Source organism: Acipenser ruthenus, chromosome 1, assembly GCF_902713425.1.
Source record: "Acipenser ruthenus chromosome 1, fAciRut3.2 maternal haplotype, whole genome shotgun sequence".
NCBI lineage: Eukaryota > Metazoa > Chordata > Actinopteri > Acipenseriformes > Acipenseridae > Acipenser > Acipenser ruthenus.
In genome coordinates this window covers 81,297,479-81,319,065 of record NC_081189.1, presented here as the reverse complement: position 1 = coordinate 81,319,065, position 21,587 = coordinate 81,297,479, and the positions used below count along the sequence as shown (strand labels likewise).

General features: G+C 40.7%; 1 protein-coding gene across 1 annotated transcript in view; it reads right to left on the bottom strand.

Annotated features, from left to right (window-relative positions):
• Positions 1 to 21,587, bottom strand: part of LOC117421068 (ankyrin-2-like) — a 137,687-nt gene that overhangs the window by 19,457 nt on the left and 96,643 nt on the right. The window contains 7 exon segments of the mRNA XM_059030808.1: positions 481 to 5,952; positions 7,545 to 7,566; positions 9,255 to 9,287; positions 10,268 to 10,390; positions 10,580 to 10,705; positions 11,974 to 12,202; positions 13,698 to 13,794. Coding sequence (XP_058886791.1) covers positions 481 to 5,952; positions 7,545 to 7,566; positions 9,255 to 9,287; positions 10,268 to 10,390; positions 10,580 to 10,705; positions 11,974 to 12,202; positions 13,698 to 13,794 — 6,102 coding nt within the window.

The following is a 21,587-nucleotide window of genomic DNA, read 5'->3' as shown; positions in this document are numbered from 1 at the left end:
TAAAATGAAAGCTGGCTCACTTATAAAGGAAACAAATTGCTATATTTACAGATCAGTTTGGACTTCTAGAAGTACAAACATAAAAGCTTTGAAGGCTTTCATTCCTCTTTCTGATTTGGTTATCTGAGCCTGCAACATTTTTTCAGAAGGATCTGTTAATTGCGAAAATGGTTAGTCAATATTATCTTTTACTATGCATTACTACATAGTAAATGATTAAGTATAATATGACAGGCAGGGGAATCCAAAACACAACAACAGATCTGTGATTGCTCTAACGTAATAGCCTCCATATTTTCCTACCAAGTCTATTGGCCAATCTTGAGATTGTTAGACCACATCATAGGAAGAGAGACAGCCACAACACAACACAGCACAGTTCACAAGACCACATAAACAATCACAGAAGCCTGAACTAAAGAGATGTGCATTAAAATCTAATGTGAAGAAGCACATAGAACCCCATTAACTGGGAGGTACCTTTACTTTGATTGTGGACATTTTCATCAGGAATGCGTTGGATCTGAGTCTCAACAGACTCGTCCCAGATGGGTCTCATGTCAAAGATGTCTTCAGGAAGGGGCATCTGTGATTCAGACAATGGCTCATTTTCAATAACTGAGACTTCTAAGGTACTGCTTTCATCATCTGAAACTAGTTCTTGTGCATGCTCTGCTTCTTTTAACCTTTCAACTAACTTAGAGGCTTCATCGCTAATTTCTTCAAAGAATTCTATGGAATCCTTGTAGAATTCAAAGAATCGCTCTTTGTTCTCTTTGGCAGGGGTGGATGTTGGGAATGTCTGGCCAGGTTTATTCTTTACAGGAAGTCTCGATTGGAATGTTTTGGGTTTAGTAACATCAGGACTTTCTGTTCCACTTGAAGCCTCTTCTTTTGTTTCCTGAGGTTCAGCCTCACAGTAACTCCCGGTTTTGGAAGAACGTTTAGATCTGGCTTCTGCAGAGCTGCTAGCATCTGACTCGGACTTGCTCCTCTGATCTTGTTTGACTGGAATTTTGCATTTCCTTTCCAGAGCCTTGAGGGACTCTGCTCGGTTTACTGAGAAATCAGAGGCAGGTTCAGATTTAAGACCACCTAACTTCACTGGTATTTTGGATTTGGGTTTTGTTTCCTCCTCTATGGACTGTTCCTTATAAGTAGCAAAAGGGGAGACGGATGGAGAAGACATGTCACTGGGCAGAAGCGCTGTTCGTTGAGATACAGGTGAAGTAGCCTTGACAGGGATCTTAGATACTGGTTCGCTGCCAGCTACACTCTCTGTTGCAGCAGTAGGAATTTCAATTACTGACCGCTGGTCTTCAGGGGAAGAGTCTGAAGACTCATCATCTTGTTCAGAATAAACAGACCTAGTAACTGTGGAAAAGTCTAGCTGCACATTTGTTATGGATGGTTCCATGGAAGCCATGTCATGAGGGCTGTCACATACAGGTTCCTCGAGTGGAAAAGGTTTTACTTCTACAATTTCAGGGAGAGGAGAGTCTTTCTTTTGGGATTTGGCAGAAGCAGAAATGCCCATTTTGATTGGGATTCTGGACTTTGTTTCAGAATTTGTGGCCGGCAAATTTTCCTCGGTTGTCTCTGGTTGAGAGGGAGATTCAAGAATAGGTGCTTCTGCTGCCTTTACTGTTAAGTCATGTGTAACATCATCAGAAACCGTGACATACATAGAACCTTTTGCTGAAGAACACTCACCACCGATGGGATCTTCTCTGGCTTCATCTGACAAAACCTCCTCCAGAGGCTGTTCACCTATCTGGAAAAAGTGGAAACTTTCATCAACATAGCTCCTTTTGCTCATATCTATGGCACCACTTCTGGTCATTTCAAACAATTTCCCTTCCTGGAATAAGAAAGGGTTTTGCTCACTTGTGGGTGTTCCCTCCTCAGTAGGAGTTCTAACTGGGGTTGTGTCTGGAGTTGCTCCCTGGGACTGCTTGTCAACCATCAAACTGAATATCTTCTGCTCCTCTTCCTTCACACGGGCATCAAAAGCGTCATCATCCTCTCGCATTGCACTCCAGGAATCTATGTCAGACTCTGTCCTCGCAGTGACCCCCATGGACTGAGTAGTGTGAGCAGAAACATGTATGTCTTCCATGCCAGTGTCCTCATAAACACAGATCTCCGGTCCAAATTGCATGTGGGGTTGTTCAAAGTCTGTGTTTAAATTGTATTCTTCATCAATGTCTCCTGTTGATTCTCTAGAACATCTCATATGTTCCTCCTTGACTTCATCTATTGCATTTGCTTCTTCCAGTATATCTGGCACATGGGAACTATATGGGCAGTCTTTATCTTCCTCATCATTGTCCTCCCCTGCCTCTCTTACCGTTTTACTGGAAAGTACCCCCTGTTGTTCATCGGTTCTATTTTCCTCATCCTGAACATCAGCAGTAGTGGAAGTAAATGTGGAATCTACATTATCATAAGGGCTTGTTACTTTTTCAGAATCTTTTGCTTCCTGTTGATATTCCAAATCAGATGGTACCTGTGGATCCTGTCTTTCAGTTTTTTCCATTTCACTAGATTCAACTAATTGAAAATGAGAATTGTCTAACACTTCATCAGCTTTTGGACTCATTATAGAAGAAAATGTGTCAATATGAGTAGATATTGTCTCGGGATATGAGTGAAATGTTGGTTTACCATCTGAAATACAGTCTGGCATTTCTGCTTCTCTTTCTGAATAATCTGACTGGATAACTGAATGCTGGAGATCTGTCTCTTCAGGGCTGGAGCTCACATCCATGCCTGGTGGAAGAGGAGACGGAGGCTGGACTGTAATAATTGGTTCTACGCGAAGACATGAATCTGCCTCTTTTTTAAGTTTGGTCAGCTCTGGCTCACTTTCTGAAGAGCTGCTACCTGGAGAGATTATTTCCACAGGCACGTGTTTATCATCTTCCATTTCAGAGGTCATATAATTGTCTGTTTGCTTTCTGTTGTCTCTTTTACATTTAGCGTCTTGTTCCATTTCATCAAATGTTTTAATTTTGGCTGCCATTTTAAACATTTCTTCTTCCGGAGTAAACTGCTTTTGGGGCTCACTACTATCTGAGGAATCATCTTCTTCAACTTCTTCAGTGTCTTCCAGGATAGCGGCTGGTAAAGGCAGAAATTGAAGTTCGGGTGTTTTGGGGGTGACTTCATAGCTTATCTCTTCAGAGCTAGGGGTGTCAGGTGAGAGAGGACTCTTTCCTGAACTTTCCATTTGGGAGGTTTGCTCCAAGCTGTCATCATCTGCACTACCCTCAGGGTCCCTAAGGAGCCTATTACGTACCACTTCTGGAGGAAAATCTGTCTTTGCTGGAAAAGTCTGCCAAGGAGACCCACGTGATTGCTCCTCTAAAGGAAGGCAAGGCCTTATCTGTTGTTCTACTGGGCTACTTTCTAATGAGTCGCGACATGGAGATTCCTTAGTTGGACTTGGCTCAATAGAATCAGGAGTTTTGTGTGAAGAGTTATCCTCCAGTACTGGACTAGCCTCTAAGGAGTCTTTGTGGCTGATGGTCAAAGAATCATCTGCCAATGGGCTAAGGTCTCCTGTGTCTTGCTGATAGAGTGCCAGGTCTAAGCCTTCATGGCTATAAGTGGTTCCTGTTTCCATTGGCAATCCACAAGGACTGGCTACCATTTGGCTTTCCCTTTCAAATTTGTCCTCCTCATCATCCGGGTTCAAAAGGGTATCAATGGTATCTGAGATTTTTCTTGAATCTGACCGCATTTTGTATTGATTTTCTGGTGAAGCTTCTTCTTTCTTTGTAGCCTCACCCCCCTGGAAACACAAGTCACCTTTCAGGCCAGATGATGGCTCACTTGTAGTCCGATCATCAGCCTCCCCAGTAGGTGATGTAGGGAGAGTAATTTCAGTAGAATGCTGCTGATCAAATGCAACAAAGCCAGAATCAACAGTAGATTCAGCAGCCAAGCTGTCAGCCTTTTCTTTTGCTTCAGGTTCTTCCAATTGCATGACAGAATCAGCATTTTTACATGTGGCAGATACATCTTGACTGTATTGTACATCATTCTCTTTTGTGCATATTGTATGTGCCATTTCCTTTACTACTAGTATTTGCTGCTCAGTTTTCTTTGGTGAAAATGATAGGCTTTCAGGGCTTGTTTCTGGAGTCTCTGCCAAACCCTCATGTTTATAACTTTCCTCAGAGCTTATCTGGGGAGTGCCATCACCTAAGCTAACACTTGGGGAATCAGTAGCACCCTCATGTCTGAGGCTGTCAGAGCTATCTTCTAAAGTGCCATTTTGCACTGCTATGTCTGGGAGAAACTCCTCTTTAGAATAATCAGGCAGGAAAGTAATATTCAGATCATGCTTAACAGGGCTTGTAAGTACTTTTTCCAAATGGAGACCCTCGGTATCAGATGTCTTTCTGAACTGCTGGTATTCATCATTGTCCTCAAGCTCTGCTTTAATATCATCACTGAAATCAGTTGATGTTTTCCTATCAGGGCTGATCTGCAAATCCATCTCTTTGTAGTGGTCATCAGTACTTTTGGTATCAACTATGTTATCATGCTGCTGTGATTGCTCATCAGGAGCACTGGCTGAAGCTTTAGAGGACAAACATTCATCTTCAAGTGAGACTGTGGTAGATTTGGCTAGGTGGATAGCCTTACTAATAGGTGAAGATACTGAATGGCTAATAACAGTCTGATCATGTGTGGGAATATGTTCTGAATCACTGTCAGTTTTTGGCATTGTCTCTTTATCCTCTGTGTCTGTTGTATTGGATTTTGTATGTTGTGTCACATCAACAGAATGGGTTTGCTCTGTTGATGAATGATTAGCTTTGTGCTCAAAGAGCCCTGACTTTCTCTTAGAGGGATCCTGCCCTGTCTGGAAAGCTCTCATTAGTTCACGGACTGACATGGTCTCTTCCAGTCTTTCAGATGTACTAGATTCTACAGGAGGTGGCTGTTTTATGGATATTTCTCTTTTAACTTCAGTAATTTTCATTTCCTCATTCCCCTGAACTCTACTACTTATTTGCTTGCGCCCCTTTTCCTCCTCTTCCACTTTCTTTTGTAGCGCTTTTACTTTTTCCTTTATTGAACCAATAGGGGTCTCCTCCACCACAGGTGACACTTGGGCTGGAGCTGGGGCGGCTGGGGTAGACAAAACCAAGTCTCCATCTAAAGACTCTTCTGAGCTAAACCTAGAGATATCAGATCCAGAGTCTTGAACCTGTGATTCGTCATTGTACATTTGTGTTCTTTCCTTCAATTTTCTCCTCACTGGTTTCTTAATCTCAGTGGGAGTCTTTTTGACTTCCTCTAGTGAAGAAAAGTCATATTTCTTTTTAGTTTCTCTTTTCACAAGCACTTCTTCAAACTGTTCCTGAACAATTTCTTGGAGTTGACTAGTAGGTACAGCAGGTTGACAGGCAAGATATTCATCAAGCTCCTCAGACAGGTAGGAAACCAACCCTGTTATGTCCTTGGCAATTTCTTGTTGGGGTGTGCCTCTGTCAATTTTAGTTTCCTGAAAGCTAGGTTCATGCACTTCTTTGGGGGCTTCCCGTTTGGCTTCTTCGATCTCACTGTTACCAAGTAGAACCCACTCTTCCTCTCCTTTGATTACTTTGACCACACCTTCTTTCTTCTGCATCTCTTTCTTACCTTTGTATGTCCCACTTCTCAGAATTTCACTCACTTTCTCCAAGTCCTCTTTAACTTTTTCTACAATTTCAAAAGGCTCTCCAGTCTCCTCCTCTGCCCCCCTCTCGAGTCCACTTCCCTCTATGGGGCTTGTCTTCTCAGTAGAGTCTGTTGTTAAAATTGCTGTCATTTTGATTAAGTCTTGCTTCATCTCAGACACCTCAGACAGCAAGTCCGGGCTTGCCAGTGCTGGGGCATCCCGAATCAAGTGTGTTTTCAGGGCAGAGGTTTCAGTTGACTCAGTCTCTTCTTCGTCTTGGGTGTGAACAGTCAATAATTAAAAGTAAAATGGAAATCAAAAACAGAGATTGGAAAAATGTGATCAGGACTGGAACAATACAGAGTCTTTGTTCAAGTGGTAGCGAGGGAGGAAATACTGTATAAACAAAAAGGGGCAGGAATGATCCAGGGTCCCGGGAGGGGGAGGACAATAGCAAAGCAAAGCTAACTGAAATAAAAAATGGGAAGGAAATGGGCAGGAAATAACTTGCTTATATACTTTTGTTTTACCATTGCACATCCACACGTACACGAACACGAAAAACAAGAAAAACTATTAAAAGAAAAACAACAGGACACCAACAAATCAACAAACAGGAACACAGTGGGATCACATAGCGTTAGGCATCTCAAGATTGCTCAGATGTAAAATATTCAGGTCTCAAGAAAAAAGGTATCAGAAACAATCAAAAGCTGTTTTCCTCTAAAAGAAAGCCAGTACTAGCAAACTGTCAGAACAACATGTTAAGTGCCTTTCAATGTCTGTGCACAATTCAGGTGGAAAAAAAACAAAACATTTTGTGGATTTAATATTATGAAATCTACATTAATCTGAATCAGCTGCAAACCGGCATTTCAACTAAAGGAATGTTTAGCCTACATGTAGAAAAAAATAGAGGTATGGTCCTTTCCTTGGAACATCCTCATTGTTCTGACAAGTAAAATAAAATATACAGAGGCAAAAGAAAAAATAAATGTACATGAAAAACATGAAGGAATTACTGTGAATCAAATTATAAGTGAATCAAAATTAGTCAAAAGAACACTCACACTGGACACACACACAGTACATGTAAGCCAAGTTATTTCCATGCAAAGCAAAGGTATGTAGCCTCAGGTGAAAAACAAATGACTAGCATGTTAAAACAATAAGCATTTTAATTCATTCCAGTTTTAAATCCCAAATAAATAAGATGCATCTCTTGCAGATAAGTGTAAAAATAATTATGGTCTGGAATGATTTAAATATTTAAATCACATAAGTGGTGAGTTGTTTGCAATCTTAGACATCTTGTTAAATAAATGGTGATCAATTGTTGAAGATTACTAAATGTAAGGTGTAAATAAAACGCAGATTGTCAAAACAGATTCAGATTTTTTTTTGTTGTACTTCACCACGTTATGGAATGGTTGTATAAATATGTGCATACAGACAGTATCCCTTTTAATAACATTAGACATTAAATTAAAATAAGATACTGACATTTTTTTTCAAAGATGAGAAGTGACAGTATTATGCCACAGAACTGGCATAACCTTTGCTTGATGAGGTATGGACAAGACAAACATACAAAACTAAAGGGCTTTGAAAAAAGCGCATCAGCTGCAGCGAGGCTACTAGGGATGTTGAAGGTAAGCGAATAATAGGGTGATAATCTTTGTATTCAATTAGTTCAATAAATATCTAACAGTGTACTACATCACATGACTATAATCTAACATTAACATTACAATAAGGTATTTTAGCTGAAGGAATTTGTGTTAGTAATGACATGGTAAGACATGGTAAGTAGCTTTTATCTCTCAAAAATTATCCTCCATACAATAATTTTAGAAATATGTCTTACATTTCTCAGGTGTCCTGCTTATCTGTGAAAAAAGGGGGTGGGGGTGGGGAGGGTACAAGATAAAGAAGCTGCTTACGGCATTGTTCTGTTCTAGGTCTACAGGTATGTCTCTTCATTATTTTTATTGTGCCAACCTTAATTTAAAGAATACAGAAATAATGTAGTACCAGTACTGGTAAATGTCTGTGTTGACATCTTTGTTACTTAAACTGTATTTCATATTTTGTGGCACCATAGTTACAGAATATTGATAAATCCACGTTAAAATGCAGACATAATTCATTGTAGTAGATCATATTCTAGTATTGTTTTCAAGTGTTTTGTTATTGATTATTGCTTAAAGGGTACATAAGGACCTTTTTATTTTATTGTGTTACATGTTCCCATGTGTTGCTACAACTGTTTACGTAAGGTGTGTGTTGTTTTAATATTTTTTTTTTTTTACATTTTCACCACTTTTTTAACTTTTAAATTGCATTCCCTGCCTCAAGATGGCTTCCCATGTACCCGCGTGGACCTCTCAGAACTACATTTCCCATCATCCTCCTGCTCACTGGTAACTCCATCTCAGTTACATATGTGAGCAGGAGGATAATGGCAAATGTAGTTCTGAGAAGTCCTTATGTAAACAGTTGTAGCAACACATAGGAATAAAATAAAAGGTCCTTATGTACCCTTTAATCCCATTTTGCTAGCGCTTCAAAAATTTTAATAACAAACTCTTCCTGGTGCATTACTTAAAATAGTTTAATTACTGTTTAACTGTATTATTAACATGAAATAAGGCAATCATTAAAAAGCTATACAGTACAATGCTGGAATGAGGATTTACATATTACCTTTTTCTGAAACATCTACAAAAGTATTACATTCACCAAAAATGGAATGAGGTTTTCCAAAAAATGATGGCATTTCTTGATTAATACTGTACATCTGGCAGTAAAGCTTAATGCAATAATTAATCAATACATTTCCCCTTACAGTTATTAAAGGGCTTGTTGGCACAGCATTTTAATTCGGTGTAATTCATTTCTCTAATCAGTTTTAAAAAAGCACATCTATTTCAAATTTGTTATCTTCAGATGTGCAACCCACCATGACAGCACACTCCTGGATGATAAAGCATACCCCAAAACGTATGAAAGTGTCAAGAAATATCTTCCTACAAGCAACGTGGTCTTGTCCTGAGCTTTTCTTCAGTACCTCTATTCTAGCTTGGGTTTGAACTGTTGAGCACTACATGCTGGTTTTCACTTGTACTGTAGCTTTCTACACTGTCTACGTTAAACCTCTATAAATACCCCAAGCCTAACCTTATCTCAGGGGTAAGACATGAGTACATAACCATGGCTCTTCCAGTCCATTCAATTGCAGGACTTTATTCTAACAAGTTCCTTCATTATTGAATTGAACCTGCTGGCATAACCTGAACAAATTCTAGCAATGTAATGGAAAGCAGTGGTTGCCTACCCCATGCGCTATCATCTTTTCGATACCTTCGGTACTTTCAGTTGCCTTGATTTATAACTATGTGTAGCCAATAAAAACTCAGCATTGGCATTTTAATATAATATCTTCTTATAATTCCGTTTTTATGTCCTCCACTGAAAAGGGAACAGTTTCTTTAAATTGTTCTAAATAATTATAATAAAATGAGTATATATGTTAGTCACATACTGGAAATGAATGAGTTATTTGTGCTTGGATTACCTCTTCCTCTTGTTCCTGATCCGAATCAGATTCCTTTCAGTCCCAAGAAGCAGTGCAGAGGAAAGAATAGGCAAAGCAAAGAGTTATCAGAGAGGGCTGCCACAGCATGAGCGAAGAGGTACAAAATGTATAAGAATTAATATATTCAGTATTGCTTAGGCAGTTTTAGAAATGAAGATATCAGATATTAAATGCAAAAGGGAAATGAAATAGGTAGCATGCAGAGCAGATTGATCATGCAGATTGGTATAAACTGGAATTTGTATTGTTCTGTAAAACATTATGAAAACCAAAAAAGTGCAGTCATGAAACATGGATTCTGATCTTGTCAGGTCTCAGAAGTTCCTTGTTAGTGCATGGATGGGGAATCTCTAGTTAATAGTAGGAGCTACAGGGAGCAGTTTTAGGGGGCTGTGCTGTAGTACATGCCTTCCTTTACATGTTAAGATGAGGTTTACTCTGTGGACATTTAAAATCCCATGGCACTATTTTGAAGAAATTGAGAAAAAACTTCTAGCCCAGATGTTTGTCAAATAATTTATTAAGTTTCTTTTAGTATATCTAAATTTAGCACTATCAAGTGTTTAATAGTTATCCCAATCCGCTTAATGTAGGAACTCTAAATAAAAACATTGTCCTTTTGCAACAAGTGGAGTTGGCTGTTTGCAGCTGTTCCAGATTTTTTAACACAGCTATTGACTCAATTGACGATTCGTTGTGAAGTAGATGCACTAATATTATTGGCTGTAGGCGGGCACATGCTTCTAGAAAAATATTGTATTCGGATTGGCTGAACAAATTATCGAAATCCAATATAGAGGTTAGTTTGGCTTGCCAAATCCTTTACTTGTAGAGTATGATAAACCTCTGGCTAATTCATAAAGCCTTCTACCCCTATTTAACAACAAGCTACTGCAAAAAGAAACAAAAAAAAACACTGACGTCTTACAAATTATAAGAACAAGAAGAAGATGAAAGTTGTTTAAAGCATACTTTTAAAAGTGTATTCTTACCTTTGAGTAAGCAGGCAATGTTATATTTAGGTTACAAATGGCATGGTGTGCTAAACCTCTGTAGGATCTGGGTTCCTTCATAAAGGACAATCGACCACAGGGCTCCTGAGTGCTGTCTCGTACCTAGAAAATCAATAAATGCATATTGTTATTCATAGTAGACACAGGGAATAGATTCACAAGCCATGCACACTGCTTGAATCCACATTCTGAAAACAGAAATGTAGGCAGTTCTGTTGTTTCACCAAATCTCACAGCTTTCTGTACTCTTCAGATAACTTGATAAAAAAACAAAAAACTATATTGTCTTACCTTGATGAAGAGGGCAAGCCTGTTTTCTTTGAAGGCATAAAAACTGAATAGATGATGTTGACCACTCTTTGTCAGTGGCACCAAGTTTCCAAAGCAGTCAGCATAGATTGGTTTTCCTTCCAAAACCTACATAAATACAATAAATGCAGTATTTATTAGAGAATCAGAAAAAGACACACACACAGTTATATATTATTTTGGAAGAAATATACTGAAGACAAACATGTTTTAACATGGACCTGTGTCATATCCTATTATGAGTGTTGTCTATCACTGTATATAAATTGAATAATGTATGGGTCAGAATATGTATTATAACACAATATATGTCTCAAGTTGGTTTTGAGCAGTAATGCATGAGTGGCTCTGCCATGAGACAGACATGTATTATTGTGTGATTATTGTGTGATAATAATATCATTCTGATCCATCTGCATGTTATTTTATATACTCTATGTTTCTTAAAGCATTGAACAGTGAATAACATTTAAAAACAAACTGCCACCATTATATCAGTACAACAGAGAATAAATAATAAATTCAAGCAAAGACACTGTGTAAAGTCTTCCCCATTTTTTATTTTTACTAACAAGATTAAATTCAAAAGGTGTTAGTCTTTTCCAGGTATTTGGTGAAGTTATCTGGTTTCTCCAACTGAACTCAAATACAGCTTTGAGAGGTTTTTATCAGCCATTGTTTCTTTCATGTTCTTTTATGTCTCCTTAAATTCTTGTCTGAATCTCATTGTTTCTGAGTTCTCGTCATTATTTGGTTGAATTTCCATGTCTTTATTATGAATGTATTATTTCTTCTCCATTGTACTGTGCTTATTGTAGCAAGAGTGATAATGGAGGTGGTTTGTTATTAAATGAAGCTGCCAACCAGGAAGCATCGTGACGTACAAACATGTACATGAAGATTACAAGGATATTCAATATAGCATTATGTTTCCATTATTTCCAATTATTTGGTTCTGTTTAGATGATTATTAACCGTGCTAATGGTCAAATCGGGCAAAAACACATCAAGCACGTGGTCTATTTCTGAAAAGCTCCTTTTTTCTGAAGTGAGATGCTTAAATAAATGACCAGTAGTGGTCAGCATCTAATCTCTGTGACCTCTGTTATTCTGATAGACATATTTTTTCTTTTACAAACAGTTTTACACTTCTAGTGGACTTTGTTCAAACTACCACACAGCTTTTAGGAGTATTTCACAAGCAGCACCCATGACTGAAAAGGATATTCACTGGGAAACAAGGTAAATAATGACCTAAGCATCACATAATAGGATAATACACAGGTAATGGACATTCCAAACATGCAGATTGTATCCTTTTAGAGTATTTAAAACAACATCGTGACAGTTCATGCAGATTTTTAAAAGCCGTTCACCTCCACATCCCTGCTCCTTGCCACCTCAGTGAAGTTCTCCTGCTGCTCCAGGGTCTTGTCCACTTTGTCATCGGTCATGCAGAAGCACCTCAATCGAGCTTCAATAGGGTCATGCGATTTGGCAAAAATGACAAATTTGGCCATATAGGGTACACAGATGATCTCTCTGTACACTTGTGTGGCAAAGTTAACCGACTCCTGGTTCTGCCGACAGTCTATCAGCCAGAACCTTGGAAGAGAAACAGAAAGTTACATTTAAGAAAAATGTATCAGTGGGTGAGTTGTGAGCATTTACAGTGCCTATAGTAAGTATTCACCCCCCCTTGGACGTTTTCACAGTTTGTTGTGTTACAACCTGAATTCTTGATGCATTTAAATGGAATTTTTTTTCCTGTGATTTACACAACCTACTCAACACTTTCAATGTGTGAAAAAATGGGGGGGGGGGGGGGGGGTCAAAAAACAAATCAATTAAAAATAAAAACTTGAAAAGTCTTCATTTGATAAGTATTCACTCCCTTTGCTATGGCACTCCTAAATAAGATCAGGTGCAACCAATTGCCTTCAGAATTCACACAGTAAGTTAAATGGAGTCCACCTGTGTGCAATAAAAGTGGTTCACATGATTTCAGATTAAATACACCTGTTTCTGTAAGGTCCCACAGTTGGGTAGTGCATTCAAAGCAAAGATAGTATCATGAAGACCAAGGAGCTTTCAAAACAACTCCAGGTTAAAGTTGTGGAAAGGCACAGATCAGGGGAGGGGTATAAAAAGATTTCAAAGACATTGGATATCCCTTGGAGCACAGTCAAGTCCAGAATCTGCTGAGAGCAGGCCGTCTTCCAAAACTGAGCAGCTGGGTAAAAAGGGCATTGGTCAGAGAAGCCAGCAAGAGGCCAATGACAACTCTGAATGACCTACAGCGTTCCATGGCTGAGATGGAAGAAACTGTCCATGTGTTAACAATAGCTCAGGTACTCCACAAATCTGGCCTGTATGGAAGAGTGGCAAGAAGGAAGCCATTTCTGAAAAAAGCCCATGTAAAATCCTGCTTGGAATTTGCTAAAAGGCATTTGGGAGACTGAAAAGATGTGGCAAAAGATTCTGTGGTCCATTGAAACAAAAATTGAACTATTTGGCCTAAATACAAAGCCTTATGTTTGGCGCAAACCCAACACAGCACATCACCCAGGTAACACCATCCCTACTGTGAAGCATGGTGGTGGCAGCATCATGCTATGGGGATGCTTTTCATCGGCAGGGACTGGGAAGCTTGTCAGGATAGATGGCAAAATGGATGGAGCTAAATACAGGCAAATCCTTGAGGAAAACCTGCTTCAGTCTGCAAAAGACTGGGGGGGGGGGGGGGGGGGGGGTGAATACTTACTATAGGCACTTTATATAACATTTTCAGTGGCAGAGCTTCCCAAGTATCTTGACAAACTACAGAAAGTCATGCATAAATGAATCACTTATGTAAATCTAAAGTCTGATTTGAGCAACTGTGATTCCATTGAATCTTTTGGACATGCTACTGAGTGAGGAGATAATACAGTTTCTCTTAATGTCATGATTGTTGGGGAGATGGAATGACAACTACCCCTAACTACTGACTTACCAACCACCTACATATTCTTTATACTGTATGTAATCTGTATTTTACGTGCTGCTACAGTATGTTAGATTTACTTTAATATCAGTTCCAACCAAATTTGTGTATTACCTTGCTGAAACATTTGTAGTAAAGGAAACACATTCATTGACAAATGTTAACGGTGTAGTTCCTGTTATGTCTTCCCACTGGGCTGGTGTTGTACCACCTAGGAAGCCAACAAAACAACATAGTAGTTTATTCATTTTTTCAGTTTTGGCTAGTTCCAAGTTAATAGGAGTTACTATAGCTGTATTTATTTAATAGCAGCACTGAATGGAAAATGACTACAGTAGAGAGTCAATTATCCAATCTTTGATCAACTGTACTGCCTAATCAACCGAACACACCTGTAATCACTGTAAAATTACGTGTGGTGTATTACACACACAGCTTTATCTGCTAAAACAGCTACTACATTTAGCTGCCAAAAAAAGGACCAGCAGACTGAGGCAAATGAAAGTTACAGAATTATTCAGACCACCAAAACCTTAGATGGAGCACTGTGTGCTTTAACACTAGAACCGCCATGTGGGTCAATTTGGCCCATTTTGGATTAAAATTCCTCTTCCGTTGTAAATGTTATGTGTATGTCCGTTTTTGACTTTTCCTAAATATATGAATTAAATATCCAGACGGCGTTTGATAGCCAGAATCGCAAAAATTATAAAGTTATAAACAGTTCTACCTAGAACCGCCACGTGGTCAATGTGACCCATGCATTACAATACATTTACAATCTTTTTTTTAATATAACGTAAGATATTCATTTTTATTTTTGTAAAAGCAGCAAACAAGACACGCCCCCTCCTCCTAGCACATGTTTTATTTTATTTTTTTACTTCAAGCCTTTTGTTTGTTTGTCTGGGAATATATCAGAAGGAAATATTAAATCTTGAAAGTAGTCATTTTGATTGGAATACGGCAAGCTGCACTCGGATGCACACAGCAAACTGATAACAACTTATGTGCCTAATATGAAAGGTATGTTCTATGTTCTTTTTTTATATTACTATTAGAAAAAAAAAACATTTTGGTTTTACAGGTTTGTATGTACCAGTTTACACGTGTTTACACAATAATGTTCAATGCAACTGCGTCTGTGTTTACAACACAGCTCCTGGATGCAGGCACAGTCAACTGGCAGACGTGTACGCTCCTCCATAGAGTACAATACAGCCGTCATACTGGAAGTAGTGTTATATTTTCTTTTTATGTAGTATTAGAAACAATGATTTTGGTTTTATAGTTTTGTGTGTACATGTACCCGTTTACACCTGTACACCGGTATATGTACATACCCGTTTCTTTTGAAATGTGTATTTTATTATATTTTTTCACTGTTTGTAGTTGTACTGTATATGCGCTCATTTTAAAAATAAAGCCTTTATGTTTAATTTTCCATTTAAATTTGCGATGCAAATGTTAGATATGATGTTCATGAATAAAACTTTTCAGTTGTATCCGATAGTATGTCTTTCATTTTCATAACGAAGCAGTTTAAAAATGTATGGGTCTGTCACAAAGACGGCCGGAGTGGGTGGCGTCAGACCAGAAGCAGGAAATAAACAGACAGAGAGGTGTGGTTTGGTGGAGCTGAGCGAATGGTTTCGCTCAGCATTTAATAAACAGCACAGAAAATAAAAGGTTTTAACACAAAACACGGGACACGGCACTATACGCCAAAATAAAAAGACAAAGAAAAAGTACTAAACACTTAACAAACGGTGCACGGAGAGACAAACAAACACGGTGAGTACAAACACTTCTAGATTATTATTTTACTTCACTTTACGTTCTCCTTCTCTCTCACCCGTTCTCCACTCTCGAACACCCAACCCTGAGTGAAAGAAAATGTGTCTATATATACTGTTGTGCTGGGATTCAATTACTAATTAATTATTCACTTGAATCCCAGCATGTGAATTAATTCTGTGCAACCCCGTGCTTACATATTACATTTAACCAGCACGTGAAGTGATTTGTGCCCTCCTCGTGCCTAAATACAAATCTACACTTTTTAAATACACGTGAAACACAGACCCGTTTATATCCCGTGTACCAATGACTATACACCAACATTAACACACGCAACACGCAACATACAACACATAATATGCACACAGGGGCGGGGCACATTGCCACATATACCCCCCCCTGTGCAAAGCACACATGGCCTCAACGGCCACCTCCCCCCTTAAAAATCCAGCAGTCCAGGACAAAGTCTCGGGCTGGGAAGGGAGGCTTCAGTGGGCCCATGGCTGGCCATGCTGTCAGCACCCCTGCCGGTAGTGGCACGGCTGACAGCCTGCTGGTCCACGCCTGCAGCGAAATTGCTGCGGGGGATGCTGGTCTCCTGACCTCTCCCCCTTTCTTCGTAGCCGGTAGCTCCCCTTGGTGGGGCTCCGACCACAGTACTTCCGGCAGTCGAAGCTGCAGTGGGAGCAGGTCTCCGGACCTCCCCCACGATCTCCGGCAGCGAAACTGCTGCAGTGGGAGCAGGTCTCCGGACCTCCCCCACGATCTCCGGCAGCGAAACTGCTGCAGTGGGAGCAGGTCTCCGGACCTCCCCCACGTTCTTCATGGCCGGCAGCTCCCCTTGGTGGGGTTCCGGCCACAGTACTTCCTGCTGCGATGCGGAGCACCTGGCAGCCCCAGGCGATGCCGAGCGGCTGGCAACCCCAGGCGACGCGGAGCGGCTGGCAACCCCAGGCGACGCGGAGCGGCTGGCAACCCCAGGCGACGCGGAGCAGCTGGCAACCCCAGGCGACGCGGAGCGGCTGGCAACCCCAGGCGATGCCAGACAGGCATCCTTGGGCGAAGCGTGGCAAGCATCCTTGGGCGAAGCGTCGCAAGCATCCTTGGGCGAAGCGAGGCCGGCATCCTTGGGCGAAGCGAGCCCGGCATCCTTGGGCGAAGCGAGGCAGGGAGTCAGGACAAGCTGGGGTGCGGGTGTTGGCCCTCTTCTCGGCCTCTGCGGCTGGGCGGTTCTTCCCCATGCTTCCCTCAGCAGCCTATGCAAGCCTGTGGATGCACCGACTCCTCCCTTTTGGGCTGTGGACGCACCGACTCCTCCCTTTTGGGCTGTGGACGCACCGGCTCCTCCCACTCAGGCGTAGGACGTTCGGGCTCCTCCCACTCAGGCGTAGGACGTTCGGGCTCCTCCCACTCAGGCGTAGGACGTTCGGGCTCCTCCCACTCAGGCGTAGGACGTTCGGGCTCCTCCCACTCAGGCGTAGGACGTTCGGGCTCCTCCCACTCAGGCGTAGGACGTTCGGGCTCCTCCCACTCAGGCGTAGGACGTTCGGGCTCCTCCCACTCAGGCGTAGGACGTTCGGGCTCCTCCCGCTTGGGCTGTGGACGCTCAGGCTCCACCCCCTTGGGCTGTGGACGCTCAGGCTCCTCCCGCTTGGGCTGTGGACGCTCAGGCTCCTCCCGCTTGGGCTGTGGACGCTCAGGCTCCACCCCCTTGGGCTGTGGACGCTCAGGCTCCTCCCGCTTGGGCTGTGGACGCTCAGGCTCCTCCCGCTTGGGCTGTGGACGCTCAGGCTCCTCCCACTCAGGTACTGGCGAGCTGGCATAGGGGCATCCCGACCAGTCGTATCCCCCTTCCTCACATCGCCCGCACCAGCTCGGTGGCACCTCGGAGCAATCCCTCCAGCGGTGATCCACCTTTCCGCACCAGGTGCACCAGGGGAACAGTTTCTCTGGCTCCTCTGGCCGCTGTTGCAGTTGTGGTTGGGGCGGTGGGAGCAGCAGTCTACCTCCCCCTGCTGGTGGTGGAGACTGAGGCGACCCCTGCTCCTCCCTCTCCTGATGGACAGGGCAGCAGGCCACGAAGTGCTCACCTCTGCAGATGGGGCATAGTTGGGGTAACTGTCCGAGGGGGTACCAGGGGCAGTTGGTGCTGGAATGCCCAGGCTCAGCGCAGCAGTAACACCCGGGCTGCTGTTCCTCCGGCTGGTGTTGTGGTTGCTGTTGCTGCTGCAGCTTTCCTTTCCCCCTTCTCTTCTTACTCCTCCTCCCTACCTTCCTCTCCTGGGCCGGTTCCTCCTCCTCCTCACCTTGGAAGGGGCAGATCGCCACCGTGTGTCCGTAGACCCCACAGGCCATGCACCAGCCTTGGTCCTCAAGGCCCCCGAGGAGGTCCTCCAGGTCCCGGCAGCCGTCTCTCCAGCCTTCCATTTTCACTTTTTTTTTTTTTTTTTTTGAAAACAGTCCTGTGTTTTTTTTGTTTTTTTTTTAAAACACTAAACCCCCTCTCCTGGTCTGACGCTTGGAGGCGCTGTTATCCCACGATGACACCACGTGTCACAAAGACGGCCGGAGTGGGTGGCGTCAGACCAGAGCCAGGAAATAAACAACAGAGACCTGGGGTTTTGGTGAAGCTGAGCGAATGGTTTCGCTCAGCATTTATTAAACAGCACAGAAAATAAAAGGTTTTAACACAAAACAAGGGACACGGCACTATACGCCAAAATAAAAAGACAAACAAAACGTACTAAACACTTAACAAATGGTGCACGGAGAGACAAACAAACACGGTGAGTACAAACACTTCTAGATTATTATTTTACTTCACTTTACGTTCTCCTTCTCTCTCACCCGTTCTCCACTCTCGAACACCCAACCCTGAGTGAAAGAAAATGTGTCTATATATACTGTTGTGCTGGGATTCAATTACTAATTAATTATTCACTTGAATCCCAGCACGTGAATTAATTCTGTGCAACCCCGTGCTTACATATTACATTTAACCAGCACGTGAAGTGATTTGTGCCCTCCTCGTGCCTAAATACAAATCTACACTTTTTAAATACACGTGAAACACAGACCCGTTTATATCCCGTGTACCAATGACTATACACCAACATTTACACACGCACGCAACACATACAACACATAATATGCACACAGGGGCGGGGCACATTGCCACAGGGTCACAGTGACCCACGTGGTGGTTTTAGGTAGTTTGGAAATCCGGTGGTTCTAGTGTTAAATGTTGCACTTACGCAAATTAAAACAGTCACCTCGTTCTTGATTTTTCTTCTATTTCGTCAGTAAGGGCTGGAGATCATGTCTATGTTATTGAGCAGCTAAGAACTTTTATTGTATTCATTTCAATTGCACATTATTACAATGCCTTACCAGCCAGTATCAAAGTACAGAAATATTTTACTGCATTTTTGAAGTTTAATGATTCCTAAAGCTCTGTAATCGGTGTCAAAGTTATACTGAATTGTATTCTTTGATGATTTTCAAAGTTTTGGTATATGGTACGTTTAATTACAGTATTTCATTACCTTAACTGTAAGTATTAAAGTTTTACTGAATTACATTAATTTAATGATTTGTAAAGCTTTGTATTGTTGTATGCTTAATGTGACAGCATAGGTTACGAGCTACAGGTAGTGAACACAATAATGGAAACACCTGGTTAAATGAGGGACACCAAGTATATTGAAACCAAGGGCACTTTAGTACATCTACCCCTATGTATCAAGCTAACCAAGCTGACTTTCACAAGTGGTAAATTGAATCATAACAGTGTCTTCGATGTTTAACAGTTTGATAAATATGTATTGGTTGTTGAGTAGAATGTGCAGAAAACATGGTGGTTCTTAAGAGGTAATGCTAAAATAATCAATTGATAAAACAAATGATATAACCAACTATTTCCCAGTCCGCTTTTTCTCGTGCGTTGCCAGTTGTGCTCAATGCATTTTTGAGGCGAACACCCAAGTACCTAATTTTCAACAAATTTATATGACATTTGTAGTCAACGTGCTGGGAGCAATAGACTGCGCACATGTGCCAACAACTGTATAGGACCATGATCTATTCTGTGTCAATTGTCTAGGCCAGGGGTTCTCAACCTTTTTGCTTCTGAGCCCCCCCCCCATAAAAATTTATTATTATTATTAAAAGTTATTATTATTACAATTATTATTATATGGCTAACATATTTATTTATTGGGGTCTTACTCTTTCTTATTATAATTTCTCTGGACATGTACAATTGTTGAATAGTCTGTGTAGTATTGAGTCAGACTCGAAACTTGTTGGTGGAGGCGGGACGTCATTCAAGCTGGCAGGGAGTGGATTGGCTGGTGCGGAAAGAACTGAAGCAGGGTTGGCAGTTTGACTGGCTGGTTTTGAGGGAGGGTGTTTGGATCCAGCTGATGACAGAATTGTGGACCAATCCTTGTGATTTGCTGTCCAGTAGCTGCGAATTGAGCCTTCATTACGGTGTCCTGTCAGACATGATTTCTCTTGTCTCTAGACCAGCGTCAGAAAGTATGTTTAAGTAGCTTTTATTGTTGTCAGATTAGTTGTAGATTAGAATGTTAAGGGGAAAAGACGATATTTATGCGCAGATTGCACGGATACACACCAAAGTATATATTGAAATTAGGGCTTCAAATTTTTGATGAGTTAATTTATGGCATTAGTTGATTTAACCCGTAGATTCATCAGTGAATAAACTAAACTAAACCTTTTTCTACATATTATATTATATCAAAAGAACAAAACAAAACCATTAATAATAATAATAATAATAATAATAATAATAATAATAATAATACGCTGCATATGTTAAATAATCTATGAAATGCAGATTCCAATACACTGTTATAATAACTCTACTGTTCAGGGGATTCACAGATAAAATAAAGGACATTTTTTTAATTATTTTTTTTTAAACAAACAATTTGTGTAAAAAGTGTACTGGTAAATTAATGCCTATACATAATTTATTTACACATATGCGTTCTTTGATTTATTTATTTTTTAAACTTCCTTTTAAAATCATGTTATCAGTATTCGCAGGGGTGTAAGGGCTAAATAAATGTCAGCGAAGCGTTCTGGTTATTATGGATGTTTGCTTTTTTTTTTTTTTTTAACTCAATCCACAGTAATTTCTGAATGTTTTAATTTCAAATGATGAAGCATTAAACGTGTTTTTGTGGTACGGCAGTTTTGTTTGGCATAATTATTTACATACCACTGTTTTCTCGTCCGGTTCCTCAAAATACTTCCAAACGTGGCTTTGCTTCATTCCTTTGTTTAAAGATGCCATTTCATTTAAAAAATGTATATAACAAACTTTAAAAAAAAAAAAAAAAAAAAAAAAAAAAACGCTTGGCATTAACTTCATTAAACCGTAGAATTGATACAATACCACGCCTACTAGAGCAGAAAAACAGTGCGCCAGTGAAGCGTCAGCTCGACCAAGAATAAAACCCGCCCCAGTGTCAATTCTTCTGTTGCACCAATTAGAAAAGCTACTTGGAGGCAATTGCCAAACCCCTTCATTTTTATAACATCCGCCCTTACTGTGGCACACAGCAGGTGGATACGCGACGGACTGCTGTACATGACGATACTAAAACTACTAGATAAAAAAAAAAAGTGCGTTCACCAATTATACGTCTAGCATATTATTCAACGTAAAAAATGTCCGTTCACCAATTATACGTCTGCCATATTATTCAACGTTTAACCACTTATTTGGAGTTATACGTTAAAACATTTAAAATTCCCATCCCTACTTGATTAGCCCCAGTGTGAACAAGTTCAGGTTTGTCTTATTAAACTTATACTACTAAAACCAAGAATGGATCAAACTGCTATGTAATGGGAGTCGTATTGCCATCACTGATAGACACACACACACATTATATATATATATATATATATATATATATATATATATATATATATATATATATATATATATATATATATATATTATTTTTGTTTTACTTACTCAATTTGAAACTTGTTGCTGGTGCTGAGCAACAATTCTATCAAGACGTGGAGGTATCTTCGCCAAGCAAAGTCATGGTCAGTGTTCATCCTGGCTCGGTACTTTGTTTTCAGCGATGTCAAGGCTGGAAATCCGGTTTCACACATGTTGGTTGTACTGAATGGGCCCAACACTTTCAGTGCTGCAGAAGA